At 48.5% G+C, this 20,033-nt stretch overlaps 1 protein-coding gene across 1 annotated transcript in view; it reads right to left on the bottom strand.

Moving 5' to 3' along the window:
- Positions 1-20,033, bottom strand: part of LOC126455755 (leucine-rich repeat and calponin homology domain-containing protein-like) — a gene marked incomplete at its 5' end in the record, with an annotated part of 460,007 nt that overhangs the window by 80,272 nt on the left and 359,702 nt on the right. The window contains one exon of the mRNA XM_050091521.1: positions 6,256-6,400. Within this exon, the coding sequence (XP_049947478.1) occupies positions 6,256-6,400 (145 nt within the window). The remainder of the gene's footprint in view (positions 1-6,255; positions 6,401-20,033) is intronic.

Here is a 20,033-nt window from a genome sequence, read left to right as displayed (position 1 = left end):
GAACAGGAGACGATAGTTTGGATGCCCGGGCGAGCTTAGAACATGGGCAGCATAAGCGGCCAGCAAACGTTGGCATCGGAACCGCAGTGGAGGTACACCTGCCTCCACTAGAAGGCTGTCCACAGGGCTGGTGCGGAAAGCACCAGTGGCAAGGCGTATCCCACTGTGGAGAATTGGGTCCAGCACCCGTAACGCAGATGGGGATGCTGAGCCATAAGCCAGGCTCCCATAATCCAGACGGGACTGGATTAACGCCTGGTAGAGCCGCAACAGGGTAGAGCGGTCGGCGCCCCAGCGGGTGTGGCTCAAGCATCTCAGAGCGTTTAGATGCCGCCAACACGTCTGTTTAAGCTGCCGGATATGAGGCAGCCAAGTCAACCGGGCATCGAAAACCACACCCAAAAACCTGTGGGTCTCCACCACAGCAAGGAGTTCGTCGTCAAGATAAAGCCGCGGCTCAGGATGGACTGTTCGGCGCCGGCAGAAATGCATAACGCGGGTCTTGGCTGCCGAAAACTGAAACCCATGCGCTACAGCCCAAGACTGCGCCTTACAGATAGCGCCCTGTAGCTGACGTTCAACAGCTGCAATGCCAGTAGAGCTGTAATAAAGGCAGAAGTCGTCAGCATACAGAGAAGCGGAGACAGAATTTCCCACGGCCGCAGCAAGCCCGTTAATGGCTATTAAAAACAGACACTTAAAACAGAGCCCTGTGGCACACCGTTCTCCTGGACGTGGGAGGAACTATACGAGGCCGCGACTTGCACGCGGAAGGTACGACACGACAGAAAACTGCGGATAAAAATCGGCAGAGGACCCCGAAGGCCCCATCCATGAAGCGTAGAAAGAATGTGATGACGCCATGTCGTATCGTACGCCTTCCGCATGTCGAAAAAGACAGCGACCAGGTGCTGACGGCGGGCAAAAGCAGTACGGATGGCCGACTCCAGGCTCACCAGATTGTCGGTGGCGGAGCGGCCTCTACGGAACCCTCCCTGAGACGGAGCCAGAAGGCCCCAAGACTCCAGTACCCAATGCAAGCGCCGGCTCACCATCCGTTCAAGCAACTTGCAAAGAACGTTGGTGAGGCTAATGGGACGGTAGCTGTCCACCTCCAGAGGGGTCTTTCCAGGTTTCAAAACGGGGATGACAATGCCTTCCCGCCATTGCGACGGAAACTCCCCCTCGACCCAAAGACGGTTGTAAAGATCGAGAAGGCGCCGCTGGCAGGCCACTGAAAGGTGTTTCAGCATCTGACAGTGACAGCCATCTGGCCCAGGAGCGGTATCAGGGCAAGCAGCTAGGGCACTGCGAAATTCCCACTCACTGAATGGAGCATTGTAAGATTCCGGGTGGTTGGTGCGAAACGAAAGGCTCCGACGTTCCAGCCGCTCTTTAATGGAGCGGAAGGCCTGGGGGTAATTCGCAGAAGCGGAACTCATAGCAAAATGCTCTGTTAAGCGATTTGCAATGACGTCGGAGTCAGTACAAACGGCTCCATTCAGTGAGAGCGCAGGGACACTGGCAGGAGTCCGATAGCCGTAGACGCGTCGAATCTTGGCCCAGACCTGCGAGGGAGTGACATGGAGGCCAACGGTGGACACATACCGCTCCCAGCACTCCTTCTTGCCTTGGCGGATGAGGAGGCGGGCCCACGCATGCAGCCGTTTGAAGGCGATAAGGTGGGCTAAGGAGGGACGTCGCTTGTGACGCTGGAGCGCCCGCCGGCGATCTTTAATCGCTTCAGCGATCTCAGGGGACCACCAAGGCACAGCCTTCCGCCGAGGGGACCCAGAAGAACGGGGAATGGCAGACGCGGCGGCAGTAACGATGCCGGTGGTGACCGATTGAACCACCGCATCAATGTCATCAGTAGAGAGAGGCTCAAAAGCGGCAGTGGAGGAGAACAAATCCCAGTCAGCCTTATTCATAGCCCATCTGCTAGGGCGCCCAGAAGAGTGACGCTGTGGTAGTGACAAAAAGAGCGGAAAGTGGTCACTACCACACAGATCGTCATGCACACTCCATTGGACAGACGATAAGAGGCTATGGCTACAGATGGAAAGGTCAATGGCGGAGTAGGTGCCATGCGCCACACTGAAGAGTGTGAAGGCACCATCATTTAACAGCGAGAGATCGAGCTGCGACAAGAAATGCTCAACGATGGCGCCTCGACCTGTGGCCACTGACACACCCCACAGAGGGTTATGGGCGTTGAAGTCGCCCAATAGCAAGAAAGGTGGCGGCAATTGGGCAACCAGTGCAGCCAGGACATGCTGCAAGACATCACAATCCGGTGGAAGGTAAAGACTGCAGACGGTAATAGCCTGTGGCGTCCACACCCGTACAGCGACAGCCTCTAAAGGCGTCTGGAGAGGGATAGACTCGCTGTGCAGAGTGTGAAGGACATATATGCAGACGCCACCAGACACCCTTTCATAAGCTGCTCGGTTCTTATAATAACCCCGATAGCCACGGAGGGCGGGGGTTCGCATTGCCGGAAACCAAGTTTCCTGCAGAGCAATGCAAAGGAAAGGATGAAGGCTGATAAGCTGGCGGAGCTCAGCTAGATGGTGGAAGAAACCGCTGCAGTTCCACTGGAGGATGGTATTGTCCATGGCGGAGAAAGGTGTGACGGGACGGGGAAGGCAGATTACGCCGCTGGGTCACCTGCTGCCTCCGATTGAGCACCCGTGCTAGTGCTATCCATGGCGTCTGAGGGACCGGCGAGATCTAGGTCCTCAGCGGACGCCAGGATCTCCACCTCGTCCTCAGACGCAGATCTGGAAGGTGGCGGTGGGGTGGCTGCCACCGCGAGTTCCTTGGGCTTAGAGCTCTTCTTCTTTGATTTCTCACGTTGCTCCTTGGGTTTAACTGGCTGGGAGGGCTTCACCGATTCAGTCTCCGGGACTGAGGAGGATCGTGAAGCCCGTCGACCAGCTGATTGCGGGCACTTACGCCACTGTCGGTCGTCAGCCTTCCCACTGGTGGAAACCTGGGAAGGGAGGGACCCGAGGGACCCCTTGCGAGCGTGAGAAGCCGAAGAAGTTGGACACTTCTCCGGCTTAGAAGCAGGGACGGACGTCCCTGATGGGGGGGATGGTGTTGCCCCTGAGGTAGGTGGCGCAGGAGCAACCCGGTGGGTAGAGCGCCCCACTGGCAAGGGGGCAGGAGGAGTTGTACCACTCAGCGATCCGGCCGAAAGTCGTGAAACTGATGGGGCGAGCACAGGTGTTGTAGCGGCGGCGTAGGATGACGTCATTCGCACGGGATGTAATCGGTCGTATTTCCGTTTGGCCTCAGTATAAGTCAGTCGGTCCAGGGTCTTATATTCCATGATTTTGCGTTCTTTCTGGAAGATTCTGCAGTCTGGCGAGCAAGGTGAATGGGGCTCCCCGCAGTTGACACAGATGGGAGGCGGGGCACATGGAGTATCGGGATGAGACGGGCGTCCGCAATCTCGACATGTGAGGCTGGAAGTGCAGCGGGAAGACATATGGCCAAACTTCCAGCACTTGAAGCACCGCATCGGGGGAGGAATATAGGGCCTGACGTCACATCGGTAGACCATCACCTTGACCTTTTCCGGTAACGTATCACCCTCGAAGGCCAAGATGAAGGCACCGGTAGCTATCTGATTTTCCTTCGGACCCCGATGAACGCGCCGGACGAAATGTACACCTCTGCGCTCTAAGTTGGCGCGCAGCTCGTCATCAGACTGCAAAAGAAGGTCCTTATGGTAAATAACTCCCTGGACCATATTTAAACTCTTATGCGGTGTGATCGTAACAGCAACATCCCCCAACTTGTCACAAGCAAGTAACCGTCGTGACTGGGCAGAGGATGCCGTTTGGATCAGGACCGATCCAGAGCGCATTTTTGACAAGCCCTCCACCTCCCCAAACTTGTCCTCTAAATGCTCGACGAAGAACTGAGGCTTTGTGGAGAGAAAAGACTCCCCATCAGCTCTCGTACAAACTAAGAATCGGGGCGAATAATTGCTACTGCCATCCTGAGATTTACGTTCCTCCCACGGCGTGGCCAGAGAGGGGAACGTTTTCGGATTGTACTTCTGAGCATTAAATTGAGCCCGAGAACGCTTAGAGACTGCTGGCGGCTGGCCGCCAGCGAGAGATGATGTACCACGCTTCATTGCGGGTCATCCGCCCTGATGCCACCTACTCCGACCAAGGGCCCTCCCCACGGGCGCTACCCAGCCGCAGCAATAGCCACCTGGCAGGATGGCCATTGCCGGGAGTCCTGATGCCCCAGGGAGATGGGCATCTACTCCTTGGCATACGTGGGGAGTTAACGGCGCAGGCATCAGTAGAGCGATCCCTGTGTTGTCAGGGGGCTACAACCAAGAGGGTACATGGCGGCCCCACCACAACGGGCTGGCTACCGTGCTGGATCTTAGGTGCAAAAATGGCCAAGGTCGTCGTCGCAGTTAAAAGAAACACTGCAGAGTGCAGCGTGGTAATCGCCCAAGAGATCGAAAACGAGCGGGACACCATTGCAACGACGAGAAAGACGGCTAAAGGTCTAATTGCACGACGGATACAGTGCACCATGTAAGGCGCCCTTCCCCATTTGGCTCGCTCTTCGGAATAATTTAGAAAGATGGAGGTCAAACCCGAGAGGGGACCATCACATAAGGCCGAAACATGTGAGACTCCTTTTAGTCGCCTCTTACGACAGGCAGGAATACCACGGGCCTATTCTAACCCCCGAACCCGCAGAGGGGTGCAGGTACTGTGTGAAAATCTAAATACGTTTGTAAAAAATCTGACAAATGTGCAATTATGATTTGTGTACTCCAGCTTTATGTATAATATGTATGATAATATATGTATAATATGTACACTAATACTTTCGACACCTACCACGTCGCCACTTCTAATTCTATCCCTTGTGTCTACTTAGACAGCACCAAATAATGTGCCTTTTAGTTAAATCGTGAACTTCAAAACTGACTGTGGAAACATGAAATTAAGTGTATAATCAGCTGAAGAAGGGCGCAAGCCCAAAAGCTTTCGTGTCTTAACACTCCCAGGAGGTGTCCCCCCCCCCCCCCCTTTCCGCAAAAATGCCCGATTCCACTGTTGTGACCCTCAACACCTTCCTCCACATTTCGAGCGTTTATCTTACAGCCCACACATGCCACATTCATCATGCACTACACAGCGTTTCGTTAATGATAGAAAGTTGCAAGGGAGCTTGAAAGTCCTTCTGAAGCAGAAACGCCAAATTTTTGTGCACGTAATATTTCAAAGATTTTCATACGGTGTATGAAATACGCATACTTAAAGTGTGACTGCCGTCCGGGGTGACCGAGCGGTTCTAGGCGCTACAGTCTGGAACCGCGCGACCTTAGAAGTTAAGTCCCATAGTGCTCAGAGCCATTTGAACCATTTTTAAAGTGTGACCAAACCAACAAAGTCTGACAGTGGTTTTAAGGGATTTTTAGTGTGACTGTGTTTCAACGGGGTATGTTTGTTTATCTGACCAAGAAATGAACGTTAATTTCAGGGCAGCCAGAGTGCATATTCGAAGTATTAAACAACAACAATGTACCCTGTTCTAAATGACATTACATTACAGAAAACCCCTCTCAGCCAGCTGTTGTGTTTTCAGCTTTCAAAACGTATTCGACGTGTATTTTGACCTATGCACTGGTTACTACCAAACCAAAAGCCGCGCAGGATTAGCCGAGCGGTCTGGCCGCTGCAGTCATGGACTGTGCAGCTGGTCCCGGCGGAGGTTCGAGTCCTCCCTCGGGCATGGGTGTGTGTGTGTGTGTGTGTGTGTGTGTGTGTGTGTGTGTGTGTGTCTCGGAGGTTCGAGTCCTCCCTCGGGCATGGGTGTGTGTGTGTGTGTGTGTGTGTGTGTGTGTGTGTGTGTGTGTGTGTGTGTGTGTTTGTCCTTAGGATAATTTAGGTTCACACACACACACACACACACACACACACACACACACACACCAAACGGAAAGGCCATGATTTGGTTTCGTAGAGAAGAATTTTCCGTATTTTGGCATCCTTGTTTCGTTAGTTACAACTGACAACATATACGTGACCGGAACACTCAATCTATGTCATTTTCATATGAACATTTGGGATGATCAGCTTCTTGCATTGCAGTACAGGTGTGGGTTAGAGGCAACAGTGTATTAAAATGATCGTGCCATTACAAAAAGCTCCTTTATAGCCAACAACAATTGCTAATTTACCGTGCATAAACAAATACGGTTATTACCTCAAGTCAATGTACAACAGCGACTGTAGATATACAACCGAATCCGGAATAGATTTGATGGCGTTATGGTAAAGAATGAGCTTTTCTAAGGAATAATACTCGGTGACTTCCACTGGCAGCTCGCTGAATCTGTTCTTGGACAAATCTGAAACAGAAAAGACGTCTGTTAGAGCAATGCTTAAATATGCAGAACAAGAAAACCACATTACAAATCAGGTCCTATATCAAATGCTATAATACAAAAGCCTAACACCTTGTATCGAATAAAACAGGATTCCACCCAACAACTAGCGCCTTTTTATTGAACACTAGCTTCAGCAATGTGATGACAGTTGCACGAATATCCTAGCACAGAGATGGTTCTGCAAATATCTGCTGTACAGATGATAATAATGATGTTGTATGTTTAAGGCGGACGACGGTTTGGTCATTAGCATTCGTATTGTGTTCACTGAAACGAGGGAATGTTTAAAATTATTAAAACACATGTAAAAAAGAATTGGTCAAGTGTCAGTTTGTCTCGCGCTCTGAGCGTTCTGAAGTGTGTATATTAACAGTTCATCCATTCTAGGAATCGAGAATCTCGACGATTTTTGCCTGTTATCGACATTGATACTGGAAAGTTATAGGTCCCGGAAATTCGTGTTATATAATTATAAATTCCCCCCATGAACCCTGGACCTTGCCGTTGGTGGGGAGGCTTGCGTGCTTCAGCATAGCCTTACCGTAGGTGCAACCACAATGGTGGGGTACCTGTTGAGAGGATAGACGAACGTCTGGTTCCTGAAGAGGGGCAGCAGCCTTTTCAGTAGTTCAGGGACAACAGTCTTGATGATCGACTGATCTGGCCTTGTAACACTAACCAAAACGGCCTTGTCGTGCTGGTACTGCGAACAGCTGAAAGCCGGGGGAACTATAGCCGTAATTTCTCCCGAGCGCATGCAGCTTTACTGTATGGTTAAATGATGATGGCGTCCTCTTGGGTAAAATATTCCGGAGGTAAAATAGTCCCCCATATGGATCTCCGGGCGGGGACTACTCAGGAGGACGTCGTTATCAGGAGAAACAAAACTGGCGTTCTACGGAATGGAGTGTGGAATGTCAGATACCTTAATCGGGCAGGTAGGTTAGAAAATTTAAACAGGGAAATGGATAGTTTGATGTTAGATATAGTGGGAATTAGTGAAGTTCGGTGGCAGGAGGAACAAAACTTCTGGTCAGGTGAATACAGGGTAATAAATACAAAATCAAATAGGGGTAATGCAGGAGTAGGTTTAATAATGAATAAAAAAAATAGGAGTGTGGGTGAACTTACTACACACGGCATAGCGAAAGCATTATTGTAGCCAAGACAGACATGAAGCCCACGCCTGCCACAGTAGTACAAGTTTGTATGCCAACTACCTCTGCAGATGAGATAAAAGAAATTATTCAGATAGTGAAGGGAGACGAAAATTTAATAGTCATTGGTGACTGGGTGACTGGAATCCGATAGTAGGAAAAGGAAGAGAAATGGTTCAAATGGCTCTGAGCACTATGGGACTTGACATCTCAGGTCATCAGTCTCCTAAAGGAAGAGAAGGAAACGTGGTACGTGAATATAGAATGGGGGTAAGAATTGAAAGAGGAAGCTGCCTGGTAGAATTTTGCACAGAGCATAACTTAAGTCATAGCTAACACTTGGTTCAAGTTTCATGAAAGAAGGTTGTATACGTGGAAGAGGCCTGGAGATACTGAAAGGTTTCAGATGGATTACGTAATGGTAAGACAGAGATTTAGGAACCAGATTTTAAATTGTAAGACATTCCAGGGGCAGATGTGGACTCTGACCACATCTACTGGTTATGAACTGTAGATTAAAACTGAAGAAACTGCAAAAAGATGGGAATTTCAGGAGACGCGACCTGGATAAACTGACAGAACCAGAGGTTGCAGAGAGTTTCAGGGAGAGCATAAGAGAACGATTGACAGGAATGGGGGAAAGAAATACAGTAGAACAATAATGGGTAGCTTTGAGGGGTGAAGTAGTGAAGGCAGCAGAGGATCAAGTAGGTAAAAAGACGAGGGCTAGTAGAAATCCTCGGGTAACAGAAGATATATTGAATTAATTGATGAAAGGAGAAAATATAAAAATGCAGTGAATGAAGCAGGCAAAACGGAATACAAACGTCTCAAAAATGAGATAGACAGGAAGTGCAAAATGGCTAAGCAGGAATGGCTAGAGAACAAATGTAAGGATGTAGAGACTTATCTCACTAGGGGGTAAGATAGAAACCCAGTTCTAAGCAAAGAAGGGAAAGCAGAAAGGTGGAAGGATTATATAGAGCGTCTTTACAAGGGTGATGTACTTGAGGACAATATTATGGAAATGGAAGAGGATGCAGATGAAGATGAAATGGGAGATATGATACTGCGTGAAGAGTTTGACAGAGCACTGAAAGGCCTGAGTCGAAACAAGGCCCCGGATGTAGACAACATTCCATTAGTACTACTGACAGCCAGCCCTCATAAAACTCTACCATCTGGTGACCAAGATGTATGAGACAGGCGAAATACTATCAGACTACAAGAAAGAGATAATAATTCCAATCCCAAAGAAAGCAGCTGTTGACAGATGTGAAAATTACCAAACTATCAGTTTAATAAGTCACAGCTGCAAAATACTAACACGAATTCTTTACAGACGAATGGAAAAACTAGTAGAAGCTGACCTCGGGGAAGATCAGTTTGGATTCCGTAGAAATGTTGGAACGCGTGAGGCACTACTGACTCTACGACTTATCTTAGAAGACCTATATCTACATCATTACTCTTCAATTCACATTTAAGTGCTTGGCAGAGGGTTCATCAACCACAATCATACTATCTCTCTATCATTCCACTCCCGAACAGCGCGAGGGAAAAACGAGCACCTCAACCTTTCTGATCGAGCTCTGATTTCTCTTATTTTATTTTGATGATCATTCCTACCTATGTAGGTTGGACTCAACAAAATATTTTCGCATTCGGAGCAGAAAGTTAGTGACTGAAATTTCGTAAATAGATCTCGCCGCGACGAAAAACTTCTTTGCTTTAATGACTTCCATCCCAACTCGCGTGTCATATCTGCCACACTCTCTCCCCTATTACGTGATAATACAAAACGAGCTGCCCTTTTTTTGCACCCTTTCGATGTCCTCCGTCAATCCCACCTGGTAAGGATCATACACCGCGCAGCAATATTCTAACAGAGGACGAACGAGTGTAGTGTGAGCTGTCTCTTTAGTGGACTTGTTGCATCTTCTAAGTGTCCTGCCAATGAAACCCAACTTTTGGCTCGCCTTCCCCACAATATTATCTATGTGGTCTTTCCAACTGAAGTTGTTCGTAATTTTAACACCCAGGTACTTAGTTGAATTGACAGCCTCGAGAATTGTACTATTTATCGAGTAATCGAATTCCAACAGATTTCTTTTGGTACTCATGTGGATCGTCTCACACTTTTCGTTATTTAGCGTCAACTGCCACCTGCCACACCATACAGCAATCTTTTCTAAATCGCTTTGCAACTGATACTGGTCTTCGGATGACCTTAATAGACGGTAAATTACAGCATCATCTGCGAACAACCTAAGAGAACTGCTCAGATTGTCACCCAGGTCATTTATATATATATATATATATATATATATATATATATATATATATATCAGGACAGCAGAAGTCCCACGACGCTTCCCTGGGGAACACCTGGTATCACTTCAGTTTTACTCGATGATTTGCCGTCTATTACTACGAACTGCGACCTTCCTGACAAGAAATACCGAATCCAGTCGCACAACTGAGACGATACCCCATAGGCCCGCAGCTTGATTAGAAGTCGCTTGTGAGGAACGGTGTCAAAAGCTTTCCGGAAATCTAGAAATACGGAATCAACTTGAGATCCCCAGTCGATAGCGGCCATTACTTCGTGCGAATAAAGAGCTAGCTGCGTTGCACAAGAACGATGTTTTCTGAAACCATACTGATTACGTATCAATAGATCGTTCCCTTCGGAGTGATTCATAATGTTTGAATACAATATATGCTCAAAAACCCTACTGCAAACCGACGTCAATGATGTAGGTCTGTAGTTCGATGGATTACTCCTACTACCCTTCTTAAACACTGGTGCGACCTGTGCAATTTTCCAATCTGTAGGTACAGATCTATCGGTGAGCGAGCGGTTGTATATGATTGCTAAGTAAGGCGCTATTGTATCAGCGTAATCTGAAAGGAACGTAATCGGTATACAATCTGGACCTGAAGACTTGCCCGTGTCAAGCGATTTGAGTTGCTTCGCAACCCCTAAGGTGTCTACTTCTAAGAAACTCATGCTAGCAGCTGTTCGTGTTTCAGATTCTGAAATATTCCATTCTTCTTCCCTGGTGAAGGAATGTCGGAAAACTGCGTTCAATAACTTCGCTTTAGTGACACAGTCGTCGGTAACAGTACCATCGGCATTGCGCAGAGAAGGTATTGACTGCGTCTTGCCGCTTGTGTACTTTACATACGACCAGAATTTCTTCGGATTTTCTACGAAATTTCGAGACAATGTTTCGTTGTGGAACCTATTAAAGACATCTCGCATTGAAGTCCGTGCCAAATTTCGCGCGTCTGTAAATTTTAGCCAATCTTCGAGACTTCGCGTTCTTCTGAACTTCGCATGGTTTTTCCGTTGCCTCTGCAACAGCGTTCGGACCTGTTTTGTGTACCATGGGGGTTCAGTTCCATCTGTTACCAATTTTGAAGGTGGCCGGGGTCAAATACAGGGAGCGAAAGGCTATTTACAATTAGTACAGAAACCAGATGGCAGTTATAAGAATCGAGGGGCATGAAAGGGAAGCAGTGGTCGGGAAGGGAGTGAGACAGGGTTGTAGCCTATCCCTAGTGTTATTCAATCTTTATATTGAGCAATCAATAAAGGAAACAAAAGAAAAATTTGGAGTAGGAATTAAAATCCGTAGAGAAGAAATAATAACTTTGAGGTTCGCCGATGACATTGTAATTCTGTCAGAGACAGCAAAGGACTTGGAAGAGCAGTAGAACAGAATGGACAGTGTCTTGAAAGGAGGATGTAGTCGAGTTAACTCGGGCGATGCTGACGGAATTCGATTAGGAAATGAGACGCTTAAAGTAGTAAATGAGTTTTGCTATTTGGGGAGCAAAATAACTAATGATGGTCGAAGTAGAGAGGATATAAAATGTAGACTGGCAATGGCAAGGAAAGAGTTTCAGAAGAAGAGAATTTTGTTAACATCGAGTATAGATTTAAGTGTTAGGAAGTCGTTTCTGAAAGTATTTGTATGGAGTGTAGCCACGTATGGAAGTGAAACATGGACGATAAATAGTTTGGACAAGAAGAGAATAGAAGCTTTTGAAATGTTGTGCTACAGAAGAATGCTGAAGATTAGATGGGTAGATCACATAACTAATGAGGAGGTACTGATTAGAATTGGGGAGAAGAGGAGTTTGTGGCACAAATTGTCTAGAAGAAGGTATCGGTTGACAGGACATGTTCTGAGGCATCAAGGGATCACCAATTTAGTATTGGAGGGCAGCATGGAGGGTAAAAATCGTAGAGGGAGACCAAGAGATGAATACACTAAGCAGATTCAGAAGGGCGTAGGCTGCAGTAGGCACTGGGAGATGAAGCAGCTTGCACAGGATAGGGTAGCAGGGAGAGCTGCATTAAACTAGTCTCTGGACTGAAGAGACTGAAGACCACAACAACAACAATTATAAAATAACACTTTCCGGATTTTCCTTTAATTTTACTGTTAAACCTTGCTTCAAACCAAATTTCATGATTTTAGATCAACAAGGAAGTGGCCTACAGATTTTGATGAGTGAGTTTGCGAGTGTCTAACTATTTAACATAAATGATCGTATCCTTTGATTGCAATGATTAGAAGCTCATATTTATTATAACACTAAGCGACCACAGATTTTAGTATGTAACAAATTTCAATTTGATAAGTCGACCCCTTACTGAGGAACAGGGTTTTAACAGTCTGACGGACCTACAGGAAGACAGGCGGGCAACAAGGTGATCCTATAACGATTTCGTAGCGACTGAGGTACGGAACTCTAAAAATTTTAAAATCTGAAGAATCAAGACTCAGACACGTACAGAACTAAAAGATGATTTTAAAAAGAGTTTATACAAAGTCAGAATGTGTATTAAAATGGTCAACAAGTTAAAGTCGTAAAATAGCGATTCAAAATTATGTGGCTGGTGGATCACATATTACTGACTCACATTAAAATATCCTATCAATAGTTTGAGCAAGAGACTGTACAACGCGCAAAAACGTTTAACCTACGCATTTGTTACACTGATTAATTTTACGTAAAATAGAATACGTTTGTTTGGAAGATCAACTGCTGCTTTCTTTGCAAAATACAAAACGGACTCAAAAAACAAAAGTGACGCTTAGAAACTTGCACGCCACAAGCAGTACACACTGATTAACTTCTCATCCACTCTGCCACTTTCAGGATCGCGCAGAGCTGGACATCGGCTATTGTCTGTTTGCTTGGAAGCGAATCTTACTAACAATGTCTGTCGATATTGGCAGGCGAATCAGCAGATCAGCGACTCTTGCTTCGATCCAAGAGGGCAAATGACTGTAAAATTGCAGTGTAGCCCGAAAGATTCAAGGATACTTCTCTAAAAACGTAATGTAGAATAGTTCTTGCGTTACGACAACGTAAGACAAAAAGTTCTTGGCCTCTGCTGTCCAGAGTGGATATTTATAACAAGTAAAGGTTAAAATATTACTTATGTCTACCGGACCCAAGCTTATGAGGTCTACGAGTACTTTCTCCACGTCCGAGGTCTCAAAAAACGGCTGTTGCTCTTAGGACGAAACTTTTGGCTGGTGCGTGAGCAATGAGGTTACACACTGGGATCTGCGGGAATAACTTGCCCTTTTAAGTACTTCACAAAATGAAGAACTTTTGCTAGGTGCGCCGGCCGAGGTGGCCGAGCGGTTCTAGGCGCTACAGTCTGGAACCGAGCGACCGCTACGGTCGCAGGTTCGAATCCTGCCTCGGGCATGGATGTGTGTGTGATGTCCTTAGGTTAGTTAGGTTTAAGTAGTTCGAAGTTCTACGGGACTGATGACCTCAGAAGTTAAGTCTCATAGTGTTCAGAGCCCTTTTTTTTCCCCTAGATGCAATAACGGTGGTCCGGTGCATGTGTTGGCCCCGGAGCTTATTGTAAAGACACTCACCCGTATCCAATGTCCTAACGACAGACGCTAGCTAACACTTCCGGATAAGAATGTCGTTGTGCAGCCCTAGCCTAAGAGCAACCAAAGACATTATAGAATAGTAGATCGGGAGACCATATCTGTCAATCAGAAAAGTTTCTTATGAAATACGAAGCCCAGAAATATTATAGATACCTTAAAACTGTGAAACGGTGGTCTGGGTAGCTCACGAAACCCATCAAAGACCGAAATCCATCATGTCAGTTGTTCTTCCAAATGCTGATATTTCTTTTAAGAGCTGGAGATCACCTCTGCAATGTCTTAGCCATAAACGAGCATCGCAGTAGCGATGATTTGCTGCCAGTCACCACGGCACTATTTGTGAATATATTATTTGTTGCTGAAAGTGTCTCAGCATCAGAAATAGCCTTGGCAAAGCACCACCACCGTGCTCGAGCAGCGGAGGCGCGCTCGTCATTGGTGAAGCGCGCTACCTGTGCTTGGCCAGAAGAAGACCTGTGAAGCTGTGCTCTGTAGCCGTGCGTCGTTATTACGACACAGCAATAACTGTCGTGTCCACGCGTCACAGAATGGGCAGAAACAGGCAGAAGAAGAAGAAGAAGACAGAGACAGAGAAGAAGCCTTCGACACCGCAAGCCAGCAGGAATGCGGAACGGAAGCGCGAAAAGCATCAGTGCAGTAGAGGGTCGTGGACAGAGATGTATGATGTCATAGCCAGCTGCAGGCGGCGGCCGCCCACATTGTTGATCCACCTACTGTGGAGAAGACGACCGCGCCGAAACAGCGCGAGGAGCTATCCAAGGGCCTGATCAGGGGGCTGCCTTGGATATGTGACGAAAAGACGGTCCAAGAGCGCTGTCACGTGCCGGATTGCGAGGCGCAACTACTAAGCTGCACAACCGGACGAATTAGAAGAGGCCGCCGCTGTACATCGTCGTAGTGAGAACTGCGACAGATGGCAGCCACATCTTCGGGTTAAGGAAGCTCTTAGGCTTTCCTGTGACCGCCGAAGCTCTCCCCCTAGGCATGGACCCCAAGCCACAGTGCTTCAGGTGCCAAGTCCAAGAGCGTATGGCCAAATACTGACGCAACTCGCCGCTGTGCGTGAAGTGGGCCGGTGCGCACGACACCCGCGTCTGTGACAGACGAAAAGAAGAGGCGCCAACTTGTTTGTTGGCGCAAAAACCAACTGGGGTCATACGCGCCTAAGTCAAAACTATAGAACATAAACACAGAGACGAGGGAAACGACTACATGTCAGTCCCAATGGACAGAATAGGAGACAGCTAAACAAGGCACATGGAAAAAGGGCTAAAAATGCACCATACAAAAATGGAGGTCCAAAACTAAAAATTATATGGCCTTCGCCATGTTGCTTCGGTGGCTAAAAAGTAAAACGCGGTCGACAGCCCGCGCGTCATACGGTAAAACGGCTGATAAATCGGATGGCAAACCCAAGCTGGAACGCAAATATTGGTAAAAAAAAAAAAAGATAAGGGCATTCCAGAAGGAAGTGGCGGCCATTTAAAATTCGTACAAAGTGGTGGGGTAGCTCCACTGAGCAAATGACGATGGCTAAAAAGACAGTGCCCAATACGCCGCCGAGTTTAAATAATCTCCTACCGGCGGGAGGGCCGAAAGGAGGACGTCCAAGGCGCCGGGAGAGGCTTAATAAGCCGAAGCTTATTCCCGTCAAGGGAGGACCATTGGCGACGCCAAAGGGACACCACCTCCTGACAGACAGCAACGCAGACATCATCGGAAGGAACAGAGGTACTTGCGGACTGAGGTGCGAGGACTGCAGCCTTGGCAGCAGCCTCATTTCGTGGCAGACCGACAGGACCAGGGACCCACAGAGACATGGAATTGGCTCCACCAAGAGTGAGCAAGTGAGAGTTTTCCTGGACCCGCTGCACTAAGGGATGAGCTGTGTGCAGCGCACAGAGATTTTCGAGGAGGCTGAGTGAGTCTGAGCAGAGGACGCAATTGGGAAGTCTGTGTCGCCAGATGTACTCTGTGGCCTGATACAAGGCAAAGAGCTCGGCTGTAAATACTGAGAAGTGTGTCAGAAGCTAACATCGAAAGACAAAGGTGCCAATGACAAAGGCACATCCGACCCCCACAGTCATCCCGAGAGTCATCAGTGAATACAAAGGTACTATCATGAAGTTACATGCAAAGGTCGAGAAACTGAAGGCGATAGCTCCATACAGACGATCTAAGGAATCATCAAAGAAGGAGGCATAGGAGGGGTGGCCACGCATGGCAGACAAAAGGCATGCATACCTGCTGAGGAGAAAGTTAGGTGGTAGGACAGTAGTAATTCAGCAGCTTCAGCATACAGACCCTCAACTGGGCTGGTGTAAAAGGCACCCGTGGCCAAATGGATGCCATGATGATGGATAGTGTTGTGACGGCGTAAAAGGGATGGGCGTGCAGATGCATAAACAAAGCACTCACAGTCGAGTTTCGAACTGACAAGGGACCGGTACAAACGGAGGAGGGTGGTCCGATCGGCACCCCAAGAACCATTGAGAAAACGTAGGACATTGAGGGACTGCGTACAGTGGGCTGCCAGGTAAGAGACATGGAAGGTCCAAGAGTGTTTCCTATCGAGCATGAGCCCCAGGAGCTTCGTAGAGTCAACGAACGGAAGGGCAACAGTCCCAAGAAGTAGAGATGGTGGGAGAAACCATTTGCGCGGCCAGAATTTCATAGACGGTTTTGTCAGTGGAAAAGTGAAAGGCATTGGCGAGATGCACCAGGAGTGAAGACGATCAAGACAGCGCTGAAGACACTGCTCAGTGAGACAGGTCCGTAGAGAACTGCAATAGATGAATAGATGACGAAATCATCGACAAAAAGGAAGCCGGAAGCACCCGGCGGGAGACAGGCCATTATAGAATTAATGGCGGTAGCGAAGAGGATGACGCTCAGGACGGAACCGTGAGGCACACCATTTTCCTGAATGAAGGTGTCCGACAAAGCAGAACCCACACGTACCTTGAAAACTCGGTCTTGAAAAATACCAGAAGAAAACAGAGCAGGGGGCCATGGAAGCCCCACGTGTAAGGAGTATGGACGATAGCAGTTCTCCAGCAGGTGTCGTAGGCCTTTTCCAAATCGAAAAACACGGCCACAGTCTGGGATTTCGGCAGAAAACCATTAATGACATGGGTGGACAAAGTAACGAGATGGTCAACTGCAAAACGCCGCACTCGAAATCCACACTGTGCATTCGTGAGTAAATGGCGTCACTCAAGCCACCACATTCCATCACCTTGCAAACGCAGCTGGTAAGAGAGATGAGACAGTAGCTAGAAGGAAGATTTTTGTCCTTACCGGGGGTTAGGTATGGGACGGAGGACCAGGATGAACTGAGAGCATGATCTAGCTCCCTCATAGTGAAGGCGGCATTCTAGTACTCACGATTCGGATAAGAGTAGGGTATCGCCCAAGCCTACTCCACTCGTTTCCGATGGATGAAGGCAGGGTGATAGTGGGAAGAGTTTTAAACTTCCGCAAACTGGCGGCCCAAGGTGTTGGAGGATCCAAGATGAAATCGGCACCTACTGTCAGGTCAGAAATGGGGGGAATGGATCTTGGTACCAGAGAGTCGTCGGAGGTTGGCCCACACGACAGAGAAAGGTGTGGAACTGTTAAAAGAACTAATGAATGAAATCTAACTAGCACTTTTGCTACCCTGAAGAACTCAACGGCACTCTGCACGCATCTGTTTTCCAGCTTAGGGTGGTGGTTAAAAACGCGGAGATCACGTCTCCAAGCGCGAATTTCATCGCGGCATGCCTCAGTCCACCAACGCACTGGGAAACAACGTGGTAAAGAGGAAGTGAGAGTAATGGAAAGTTCTGCAGCAGTAAGGACAACGTTGGTGAGATAGTTTATCTGGTCATCACAACTGAGGAAATCTCGTTCTGTGAAGATCGCCAGGGAGGAGTAAAGCTGCCACTCAGCCTTAGTAAGCTGCCATTTGGGCATGGATGTGGATGGGGTAGGAGCAGCAGACAGTGACCACAAGGGAAATGGTCGCTCGAGTAGGCGTCAGAAAGAACGGACCACTCAAGACGATGGGCAAGCTGGGCAGTGCAAAAGAATAGGTCCAAATGGGAATAGATGTGTGAGGAGTCAGAAAGGAAGTGGGTGCTCCAGAGTTAAGGCAGAAGATGTCGAGTTGGTTAAGAAGGTCAGCCAAGAGGGCACCTCTCTGGCAGGTCCTGGGAGAACCCCAAAGGGGATGATGTACGTTAAAGTCACCGAGAAGCAAAAATGGGGGAGGTAGCTGCCCAATAAGCTGAAGGAAGTCTGCCCTGGTGACATCGAAGGATGGAGGTACATAAATGGTACAGAGGAAAAAAGTCAGGTGGGGAAAGGAAAGGCGAATGACAACAGCTTGAAGACAGGTAGTCTGGGAGATGGGCTGACTATGAATGTCATCCCGTATGAGCAGCATAACGCCCCCATGCGATGGGATGCCGACCTCAGGGGGAAGGTCCAAACGAATTGGTAAGTAATGTGAAAGCTCAAAGCAGTCGTGAGAGCGCAGTTTCGTTTCCTGAAGGCAGACTACAAGAAGATGCTGCGATGCTAGGAGCAGCTTAAAATCCTCTTCGCGGGACCAAAGGCCGTGAACGTTGCATTGGAGGACAGTCATGAGGAGGAAGAGATGCAGGTGTGTCAACTCGGTGGCCACCGAGGGACAGCCGGTAGAGAGTCGCTACTACAGGGCACAAAAGCAGGAGGATCTTGCTCCATGGGGTCCACAGAAGCATCAGCGTGCTTGTGTAGTCGGTCTCTGGAGTCCAACGCTGAAAAACGATTGGTGGTGTGCACTGGCGAGACAGAGGCTGGCCAGGCTAAGTGATCACATGGCAACACCAACGAGCAGGATCGTCGAGTTGGTGAAGGAGAAGACCGTTTGTCTTTAGCGGACTTCTTCGAGGCCTCCTGGATAGAGGAAGACTTGTTGGGGGTACTCCTTCTGTACTTTCCTGCCTGCCAGCTGTGTAGTGGATAGCTTCGCCCCTTGAAGCGATTGTTTGACTGTTTGTTACACAGCGGGACGAGGGGATGGTGGTGCTACCTTGACACTGGGCGACTTCACAACCTCAGAGCCAAATTCGAGGTCGCATTCTGCATGGTCATGTCCTTCATGGAGCGAGGGGTAACAATATGTGCCAGACGGGTGAACACAGGGTTTGCGACTAGCCAGTAACTCGCGAGCTACTGGGTAAGGCACATTTCCCTTTGCCCAAATCTCTTGAACAGCCCGCTGTTCTAGATACACGGGACAGGAGGAGGTGGCATGGCCGCCATTGCAGTTGATACAGTGGGGAGAAGGAGGCAGACATACGCCCTCATGTGCACCCTCCCACAGATTACACATGTGGCTGGGTGTCGACAAGATGTTCTAGTGTGATTGAACTGATGACACTGGTAGCAGCGCATCAGATTCGGAATGTACGGCCGGACTGAGATGATTTCATGGCCCGCTTTAATCTTGGACGGCAGCATCACCCTATCAAAGCTAAGGAAGAGAGTGTGGGTGGACACCAAGGAGGAACTGACCTTTTCCATTACACGATGGACAGCAATGACACCCTGATCAGAGAGACTGTATTTCAGCCTCAGTTAGACCGTCAAGCAGCATGGTGTAAATTACACTAGAGGAAGAATTCAAAGTTCTATGTGCCTCAACACAAACTGGGTAGCTGTGCAGAAGCGAGGCAGCTAGTAGATGTTGTGCTTGAGAACCAGAAGCCGTCTCCAAAACCAAAGTGTCATTCCATAAACGAGAGCAGCATTTCACAGGGCCAGCAACGGCATCAACACCTTTCCGAATAATAAACGGATTGACTGTGGCAAAGACTGACCACCTTCAATACGTGATACCACAAGGATCTGCGGCGCAATGGGAAGGGTCTTCGAATCAGTAGCCTCATTGCGAGGAAATCCCCCATGATTTCCAGCGTCTCCAATGGCACGCTCCTTCCAACTGGGGGCCCCCTTCACAAGGGGGCGCATCAGCCTTATGTGATTGTTCACACCTCCTGAACACCTGACAAAGGGACCAATCGGCAATTAGGGAAGGTTACAGCTCAGGCTATCACCACTCCCTGGGTCTGGCCTGTACCAGGGAGTACGTGTGAACCCTGTCTGTCTACCCAGGGCTGGGAATTATGCGTTACCCAGTCACCTGTTGCGCGTCAGACGCGTGGGCCGGCCTTGAGGAGAGCACGGAGGGGGGGGGGGGGGAGGGGGGGGGGGAAGGAAGAAAAGAGGATCCTCAAACGCCGAAGTTTAGGAACGAGAGGAAAAGGGGAAACAAAGAAAGGAAAAGGGAGCCAAACAGAAAGTTGAGACTGTCTGCAGGTCAGCGACAGAATGCAGAACATTCCCAATAATACCCTAGACTTGTTCCCCAAGGGAGGGGAAAAAGAATAGCAAGAGGATACACACACAGCACGGAAGGGAGAAAGTGCTGCAAAGTCTGGGGCCCCGTGG

The sequence above is a fragment of the Schistocerca serialis genome, chromosome 2 (genome assembly GCF_023864345.2).
Source record: "Schistocerca serialis cubense isolate TAMUIC-IGC-003099 chromosome 2, iqSchSeri2.2, whole genome shotgun sequence".
Lineage (NCBI taxonomy): Eukaryota > Metazoa > Arthropoda > Insecta > Orthoptera > Acrididae > Schistocerca > Schistocerca serialis.
This window is presented reverse-complemented; position numbering and strand designations above follow the sequence as displayed.